The 8,989-nt window shown below is 34.6% G+C and overlaps 2 protein-coding genes and 1 long non-coding RNA gene across 5 annotated transcripts; 2 read left to right on the top strand and 1 right to left on the bottom strand.

The window, feature by feature from the left end:
• The first annotated feature begins 495 nt into the window (after positions 1 to 495).
• Positions 496 to 2,609, top strand: LOC107272635 (sugar transporter SWEET1). Of its 2 annotated transcripts, none has more exons than XM_015749971.2 (6): positions 496 to 915; positions 1,443 to 1,520; positions 1,763 to 1,886; positions 2,002 to 2,157; positions 2,246 to 2,365; positions 2,450 to 2,609. In XM_015749971.2, exons 1-6 carry the CDS (start codon positions 839 to 841, stop codon positions 2,555 to 2,557), a joined length of 663 nt encoding a protein of 220 aa, XP_015605457.1. In that variant the 5' UTR covers positions 496 to 838; the 3' UTR covers positions 2,558 to 2,609. The 2 variants fall into 2 exon arrangements, with proteins under 2 accessions (XP_015605457.1, XP_024945680.1); XM_025089912.1 differs by lacking the exon at positions 496 to 915 and adding an exon at positions 956 to 1,080.
• Positions 2,403 to 3,586, bottom strand: LOC112495089. The gene is made up of 2 exons (XR_003061292.1): positions 3,255 to 3,586; positions 2,403 to 2,528 (listed from the first exon to the last, which is right to left on the bottom strand). It is a non-coding gene; the product is annotated as an uncharacterized LOC112495089 (long non-coding RNA).
• Positions 3,587 to 3,637: 51 nt separating this feature from the next.
• Positions 3,638 to 8,876, top strand: LOC107272629 (protein brunelleschi). 2 transcript variants are annotated; one of them, XM_015749955.2, is made up of 14 exons: positions 3,638 to 3,689; positions 3,755 to 3,865; positions 4,274 to 5,250; positions 5,330 to 5,600; positions 5,668 to 5,866; positions 5,940 to 6,151; positions 6,223 to 6,421; positions 6,503 to 6,917; positions 6,976 to 7,196; positions 7,258 to 7,618; positions 7,695 to 7,851; positions 7,927 to 8,104; positions 8,178 to 8,401; positions 8,473 to 8,876. In XM_015749955.2, the coding sequence occupies exons 3-14, from the start codon at positions 4,313 to 4,315 to the stop codon at positions 8,662 to 8,664; spliced, it is 3,567 nt and encodes a 1,188-aa protein (XP_015605441.1). In that variant the 5' UTR covers positions 3,638 to 3,689; positions 3,755 to 3,865; positions 4,274 to 4,312; the 3' UTR covers positions 8,665 to 8,876. The 2 variants fall into 2 exon arrangements, with proteins under 2 accessions (XP_015605441.1, XP_015605442.1); XM_015749956.2 differs by lacking the exons at positions 3,638 to 3,689; positions 3,755 to 3,865 and adding an exon at positions 3,871 to 3,996.
• Positions 8,877 to 8,989: the final 113 nt, after the last annotated feature.

Here is an 8,989-nt window from a genome sequence, read left to right as displayed (position 1 = left end):
TCGTTGGCAATGTCGTAGTTGCAAAACAACGAGATCAGTGAGAACTGGTTCGATTTTTGGCAGATCGAAGTTATCAATGATCGAAATTTTACAATTGACATATTTTTGGAGTCATAAGTACACCCAGATTCAGGCTCAGTGGGACTTTCAATGCTCCCCGCACATGACGGTCGACTGGTACTATTTCTGTCGGTTATGGTTAATTTTTTTTCTAATAGGCGGCGTGACTATTCCATGCGATTCACATTATATCCGGCAGATGGCGTTACCTCAAAAAACCTAAGTCACTAGCAGCTAACTTCAGTTCGGAGTTGTATACTGCAGGTTTACCAATTTTTCTTTTATCTATATCCTGAAGTATGCAACGATATACAGTATTACCAATAACCTAACAAAAAAGATTCTAGCAGAAAATCAAAGCTAGCAAGGCCATAACCCATGTAAGGAATTGTTTCACAAAATATTTCCATGTTATTCGTTTAATAAAAGGCCGTATAACAAAATTGATAATTAATACAATAGTATGATTATTTTAATCCATATTAATATATATTTACTGCAAAATTATATTTCATTTTGTTTAAGTAAATGAAAGCAACTTTACGAACAGATAATTTGTGTTATCTGATTAGGCCCCAAAGATCAGGTGAATATATGGGGAGAGACCAGAAGAGAACCATTCTTACTGAGTCAGTATGGTTAGTACATGATTTAGTAGCGCTTGGACCGTTGCAAGTAAAGCGTGTGTCCATTTGTGTCGCTTCGTGAATAAGAAAAATCATCTGTATATTATATAGAAACTTCATTGTAATATAAAAGGACATATCCTCAGCATAAAATGGTTTTAGAAGATTACAAGGAAATTGTAGGAACATGTGCTTCGATATCAACAATAGGCCAAATGTTCGCCGGAACGTAAGTAACGCGGGTGTCATAAATATTTGAGTTATTAGTGATTAAGTTATAAATTAAATCAAGCGAACCTCTATCATTATATCCTGTGAGGCACGTTGATTTCTAATTGACGGAAGTCCAGATGGATGAACTACGTATCACAATTGAATTGGTTATTACGCAAAGATAACTTGTACAATGTAATATTTAAAAGTGCTGTTTCATTTAATATCTCTTATTTCTCTGCTGTAGTAGGATAAAACGATATAAGAATTCTTAACGGGTTTGGCTGATATCATAGGATAGAGGGTCAACTTTCATATGGACATCCGGTCGTTTGAAATTTGCTGTAATTTTCATTATCCTCTGTAAATTATTGGCAGTTTTCTGTAAATTGACAAGTACTTATAGATTTATAGAGTACGGAATCGTAGCAAGAGTCTTTAATAATAATTATACACCTGCGTGTCTTTACTTGGGAATGATGTAAACTCAGTAAATATTACCGATGTTTGCGTAAATGATGATTTAAAAAAAATTCTTTATAGATTGATATGCAGAGACATTTACAAAAAAGGATCTGCAAAAGGATTTGATCCCATGCCGTTTCTAGGAGGTACAGGAATGTAAGGATGTGTTGTATTATTATTTATTAATTTAGTACAAATAGTATTATATAGCATATTAACAACTGTAAACTTTTAACCTTTAATAAATTATAATCGTTTATAATAATTATTAATAGACAATTTGATAGATTGTGACTAGACATATTTTTCATGATAGTCTTTTAATGATAAGGCTTCAGTCTACTTAAATATTATTGAAATCTGTTGATTATACATAAAATAAAACTATTTCTTTTTAGGTCTATTCTGATGCTTCAGTATGCACTAATTCTTGGAGATTCTGCTATGATTGTTGTCAATGTTTTTGGCTTGTTAATAAATTTAGGGTATATTATATTCTACATGTTGTATGCACCTGAGAAAGTATGTATAATAGTGATGTAACGACTAGGTGATAAGCAAGTAATTATTATCCTAGGGAAATGGATATTTAGAATAATTTAACATATTTATTCTATTCACATGATATATGTTATAGGGTGATGTACTTGCATTGATAGGCAAAGCTGTGGCCTTTGTAGCAATATTCATTGGATATGCACAATGGGAACATAAGGATAACATAGAATTCCGATTTGGAATTATCATTACAGTTCTTTTATTCCTTTTGATTGCATCACCACTCTTTCACCTTGTAAGTATTCCAACATTTTATACAAATGGACTAAATTCTTGAGTAATTAGTTTTTTGTTGATTCATTTTTTACTTGAACATTCAATAGGGAGAAATTATGCGAACTAAGAGTACAGCTAGTCTTCCATTCCCATTGATCTTCATGGGAACACTAGTCACGTTTCAATGGTTGCTTTATGGTTTAATAATTGACAATGGTTTCATTATTGTAAGTAAATTAACTCAAGATTAATTCAATTGTTCTATGTAACAGCCATTAAGTGAGTTAACTTTTTTTTTTTGTCAATTTTAGTTCCAAAATGCAGTAGGATTCACGTTATCGGCAGCACAACTGTCACTCTTCGTAATTTACCCCTCAAAAGCAACAGACTCTATAAAAGAGGAGGATAAGAAAAAATAAAATGTATAATAAAAATTCTTGAAGCGTTATTATATATATATATAATTGTGAATATATTCATTTACAAACGCACGTTATTTTTTTGTCACTTTTAAGATACTCGCGTTCATGAATACATATAGTTAAGAAGTTATTTAAAATAAATATAAATAATCCGTGCACATGTCAGGGAATCTATGATAATGCAGTAAAGAATTCTATTTCATTGAACAGTCACATTGTATACAAATTCTTAGCGATTACAACGGAACGATAAACTGTTACTTTGCAGATACGACAGTAGGGTAAGTATAATTACTTCAAATTGAAATTGATGACTAATAGGTTGCCTTGACATGCAACAGTGAATGGGCAGATTGAGCAATTATTTCGCTTGAAGGGTCACTGTGGTCTCCGTATAAAAGTCATACTTTTTTTTTATCATTTGCTTACACAAAGTTTATTACAATTACTGTTTTTCGATCGAGGTTACAAGTCTTTATTGTCTATTTCACAGAATTCTATATCAACTCACAAACTGGATTCCAATCGAATCCATAATTAATATTTCTAATCAACAGTGAAAAAATGAATGTAATCTGACCTCGATTCATTGAATACCTCATCAGAATTGGTATTATGAGATAAACTTCGATAGTTTGTTACCCATTACTATTTTTGAAGCTACATACTTAGGAGTGGAATTTCATCAACGTACCAAATCGTGGCCCCACACTGCATTCCTTTCCACAACACTGATACGCTTATCTCTTTTTTCGAATCTTTCGTTACCATCACTGTCTTATCACTAATCCACGCAGCGAATTCCTTGTTTTTCTGTATAACATTTTATTTTTGATTTATGCATTAAAGTGACTTTTATCATCATATGTACTATAAGACGCTAAGCGTAAGAGTGTGACTCTGAGTTAATCAAGATTCATCTAAATAAAAAATTTGAACTTTTGTACGATGGCTTAATTAATGCTCATAAATATTCTTCAAAAATTTAAACCGTAAATCATCATTTTCAACTCTGATTTTCAAAATGCCCACCTACTCATGAAACTAGCTGTTGAGGAAGAGCGGCTGATAAAAACGAATACACTATTGGGTGTACGAAAAAGTACCAACTGGATCAACAACCAATGTCGTAAGCAATTTTACCAGCTGTTATTACTTGTCCCTCCTCATGAAAAGTTGACTCCACTTTGACAGCCACTTGATCTGAAGATTGTCAAATGCTAGATGTTGACTGATGTTGACGAATAAATGGATTGATGATTGGAATGATTGGAATTCGTTACGCACTATACGATGTTAGTGAAGGTAAATACCAATGGAGAAATGTGGGCACACCTAAATGAGATTTTTTATGTATTGTGTGATCTACGTTTTTTCTCGTTTCACATATTGCTAAACGCCTTTTCAAGTTTCTAGTGCACTTTGGACGTTTGTCCGTAAGATTTTGTTAATAATTTCGTTTATTTTTATTATTTTTCCACTGTATATTATTACCATTGAAATATGTGCATGATATTGGTTAATGTTCCAATCTTTTTTTATACTTTTCTGCAAGGATTATTGACAAAGTGTAGACAATATTATTATTAGTTGTTTTGAATTTTTATGAATATGTTAGACATTTACAATTGAATAGTAATCTTCGTTTGGATTGAAACAATCATCTTTAAAACTTAGAATGCGTTGTATAATTTTTGTTCTGTTATAATACAGGTGATTCCTGCATATTACCAAATGGTAAGGGACGAATAAATGCGATCTGCAGTTAGTGTAATTTTGTCGAGTCCTGTGCCCGACAATAAAATGTCTCATCCAGATTATGAACAGACTGCACATGATCATGCGGCATTGCTGTTACTCTTGAAGCCAATAGGAACGCAAATAAAGCAAAAGACTGTTGCTAGATTATGTGAACGTATTATTAAAAGTGGCAGTAGATTCAATGTATATGATTCTACAGTAGGAGCACGAGAGATTCTTGCCAGGTTTGTCAGGGAGCATCCTGTTGAAAATAATGATTGGGGAGAGTTTCAAACCCATCGTCGACTGCTTGGTTTGATAACGTTTGGCAAATATGATACTCAAACTGAACTTAATGAACTGTGCAGACTTCATGAGACATTGAAAGTCAAGTACGGAGCAACGTTATACGATTCTAGAGCAATTTTATTAGGCCCTGTGGAATCAACAAATTTAAATGAACCACCAAAATCCTTCAGTACTCCATCAAACTTTAAAACACGCGCAGTATTTTATGCTGATGAGAGTTGTCCGGATTTGGAAGCACAAATAGCAGAATGCTTAAATTCGCTCTTCTGGATTCTGGAGTCCAAAAGATTGGAGCGTTCTCGAGAGAAAATTGATCGTGTTTCACTTCTCCTGGCACCTTTTGAAAAGAAAGACTTTATAGGCCTAGATTTAGAATCACGAAACAATAAAAAACGATGCTGTGGTCGCATTACAAAACATCTAGGTGATTTATGTTTGCAAGCTGGTTTACCTGGGGATGCCCTAAGCCATTATAATTCTGCTGCAAGTATCCTACAAGCAGTTAACGACTGGCTATGGCTTGGTGCAGCATACGAAGGACTTTGCACAGCCTCTGCATTGGTTTTATATCCTAACATGTGTCGAAGTCTTCCACTGCAAAGGAATTCATCTCTACAAGAAGGGAGTCCTGGAAAACAAAGGTATGTTATCACTTTTGATAACTTAATGAATTTTAACAAATTTTCTCAAGCTTAAACTTCACTTCTACATTCATTTTAGACGTGGATCTCAAGCCGTTACATTACCTACACCACCAACGATAGACGTATTGAAAGCCAGCATGCCACATATATTACCACCGGAAGAAATATCGAAAAAGTATCGCGAAGCAATTATTCATTATAGTAAATATCAAAACGCAGGTATAATTGAGACAGAAGCGAGTTTCAAAGCTACAAGAATTTCTATTGAACAAAATTGTACTCTACAAGCAACATCCTTTCTCAATAACGTGCTCTTTATTAATTTAACATTAAGCGAACAAGAGAAGGTAATAATCCATTTATCGGCTAAAAATGTAATCCTAAATTATATTAATCAAAATTGATTTATTTCAGATCGATCGATTTACAACGTTGTCAGAATTATTTACGTCATTTGGTTTCGCTAGAAAAGCTTCGTTTTGCTTGCGGTTAGCAGCAACAAGACACGTCTCACAAAATAATCCAAATCCGGACTGGCAGCAGTGTTACAACCTGATGCTGCAAGTTACATCCGGATTTAAACTATCTCTGGATCCCGTAGAGATGCCTAGTGGTAAATTTTCGCAGAAATCATTTACAACTGCAACAGAATGTGCATTACTTCATAGTACAATCACTGTATCTAGATGGTCAAAGAGGCTGGCCTGCCATACAAATTCAGGTGATAAATGAACTTGTAGCTGCAGCTAATCGTATGGGAAATCCTGCTCTAGCAACAAGGCACATGACATTCTTACTTCAAACTATGTTCAATCATTTAACTCCTCAAGAACGCAAAGACATAACTTTGCAACTTCAAGCTGTATCGCAGCAGTGCGAAGGCGCACCGGTTCCTCTTGTAAGTTTTTGTAAAAAATTACAGAATATAATTTTACACAGTTTGAAAAACTCAACGAATTCCTGTGACAGGTATTGGATTCGGGAACGGTAATACCACCAGCAAATTTAACAAATATACCAAAGACAAAATCGTTCACATTAAAAAATCTGCAGCCGCATTTGCAACCGCAAAAAGTTGAGAGGATAAAGGAGGACCACGGTCCCTTTTTATTTACACCAATAAATTTTGGTTCTTTAGAAAGGAAAAACACGTCCAAAAGTAAAATGGGTGAGTAACTTTGATACTGTCTATTAAATATTTGGGAGTAATGACTAATGAGAAATAATGACCATGCATTTCATTTGATAGATTATCTTTGGGTAGAAGGAGATATTTGTGAAGTTTCTATGCAACTTATTAATCCTTTGCCATTCGAACTTCACGTATCGAATATGCGTTTGCTTACTAATGGTATAGTATTCGAATCTATCCCGGAGACCATAACATTACCTGCGGAGTCAGGTCCAATAGCTGTGACATTGGCAGGAACGCCAAAGGAAGTTGGGGATTTAGAAATCTTAGGTTTTAGCACACATACTTTAGGGGTTAAATCGAATTGTCGATTAAGATATATGGAGAATATGCCGCATCCGCAATATTCAGTCGAGGTAGTTCCTGCCTTGCCAAGAATCGACGTAGCTACGAGTTTACCTCAAACAGCAAGTTTCAGTTCCGGCGACAATATAGTCACCAGTGCCAGTGTAACGTTGTATGGTGGTGAAAGGTAAAATTTCTAAAAAAAAAGTATATGACCTTAAAATACAAAATAAAATAAATTTCAGTTCTGAATGTACCATCACTATAACTAACGTTGGTCAAGTTCCAATTGAAATGATTGAAATATCCGTACAGTCAACATTAGATGCTCCTACAGAAAGTAAAATATTTAACTGGAGTGATGAGAATTTGAAAACTCAGTTGCCCTTACAACCTGGTGCAAGTGCCAGTCTCACTTTATATTTGTACGCAGTTGTTGACTTTCTTGCTCCCACTTCAAGAAATGGTAAGATTGTGTGAAGTTTTTATATTACTGCTTAACAAATTTTTTATTTCGTATGTTACAGAAATTAGCAGCAGTGCCTACTTGAGTCAGCCTAGTAGTATAATGTCTCATTCTGGTCCAAGTTCCTTGCCATCAAGATTAAGTTCACCATCTCATCATACAAAAAGACAATCTGAATTGACATCATCCTTTCGCTCTGGACTCAGTTCGCATTCTGGTCATTCATCTCTGGCGAGTACCAGGTTATCAAAACTTGCTGTACCACTACATGCCTCAAACATCATCGAGGGCCAATTGAAAATTAAGTACTCTGGTGATGCTGGATTGGCTGCAGGTTATTGCAGGATATCTTCAGTCTTTGTAACAATTGAGATGTTGCCCAGTGTTCAGATAACAAGCTGGGATGTGCTTCCAGCAGAAACGTAAGTGTACTAATTGTTTCATTGCAATAAAATACAGTTGTTTCTTCGTATTGAATATAAAAATTACTCTTTCCAGACCCGCGCAATTTTATTTGGTACTAGACGTGACTAATATGACAAATCATGAGATGGAATTGCATTACACACAAACTAAATGTATCTATATGGAAGGTAGAGAACCTTGTCGCATTCCAGTACCAGTCGACAGATGTCCGTTGAACAAACTTTCAGTGGTAAATACAAATATATATTTTAGATAATGAAATTTTATTTCATACTGATATTATTATGCTCATTTTCATTTGTAGCTCAACGAAGGTGGCGATAGCGCAGAACTTGAGAGAATTTGTGCAGAACATATTGCTTCACTGGTTGATCTGAGGTGGCAATTATTGGGTATAGAATCATCTGGTAAAGCTACTTTGAGTGGTTTAACACTCACCCAAGATATGTTAGACCTTGTCAGGATGAGTCCACTTCAATGGGGTATTTTGAGTGAACGCAGAATTATAAAATAAAATTAATATTTATTGATATTAACCTTCTTCTACCGTTACAGAAATAACTATAAATGATATAGCCGTAAAGGCACAGGATGAGTTAACTTGTGGATTGGGAGAATGTGTAAGCGTAGGGGTTGGTGTATGCAATGCTTTGGAACATTCACTTAGTGATTTGATTTTATCAATAAACTTCTACCAAGATCATCAAAATGGCGTGAATAACTATAGATTGGATACAAGATTGTCGATTGCTGGTGCTAATAAAGTGATGCTTCCTACGGTGAGTCACATTATGCAGACTGCTAGACTTTTTTATAGTGGTAATGATTAAAAGACCAATTGATATAACAGTTACAGGAATATGGACGTGCCTATCACGAGTGTCGTGTTGTTTTTTTTACTGCTGGCCAATATAAAATTGATATACAATGCAGCAGTAGAGAATCTACGCCAACCGCACTGGCAATTTGTTCAGAACTCATAAATGCTGGTCACACTTGGCGTTACATTCCACCATTGGAAATTACTGTTGGGGAATGCTAAGCTTGTTATAATTAATAATAGTGATAACTTTAAGGAGTCTCAATTGCTGCATGGGAATTTGTAATATATTCAGTTGGCGGAAATGATTAATTTCTCTTTTGTACATTACAGATGTATTGCGTCATAGATTCACCTAATTCGTATCCTGTCAATTGCATAAGACCACTGTTACATTAAATACATTTATATTAAAACATATTCCGCTATCTGTCTTTAGTTATTGCTTTATTAATCCCTTGGCTTACGATTTAATTTCCAACAGCGTGCGCCTTATGATATGCAAATACGTGTGTTATATACAATTAGTTTAATTTGGTAAGGTGCT

This window comes from Cephus cinctus, unplaced genomic scaffold (genome assembly GCF_000341935.2).
Source record: "Cephus cinctus unplaced genomic scaffold, Ccin1 Ccin1_scaffold1205, whole genome shotgun sequence".
NCBI classification, from domain to species: domain Eukaryota; kingdom Metazoa; phylum Arthropoda; class Insecta; order Hymenoptera; family Cephidae; genus Cephus; species Cephus cinctus.
The sequence above is the reverse complement of the archived record's forward strand: the minus strand, read 5'-3'. Positions and strand labels throughout refer to the sequence as shown.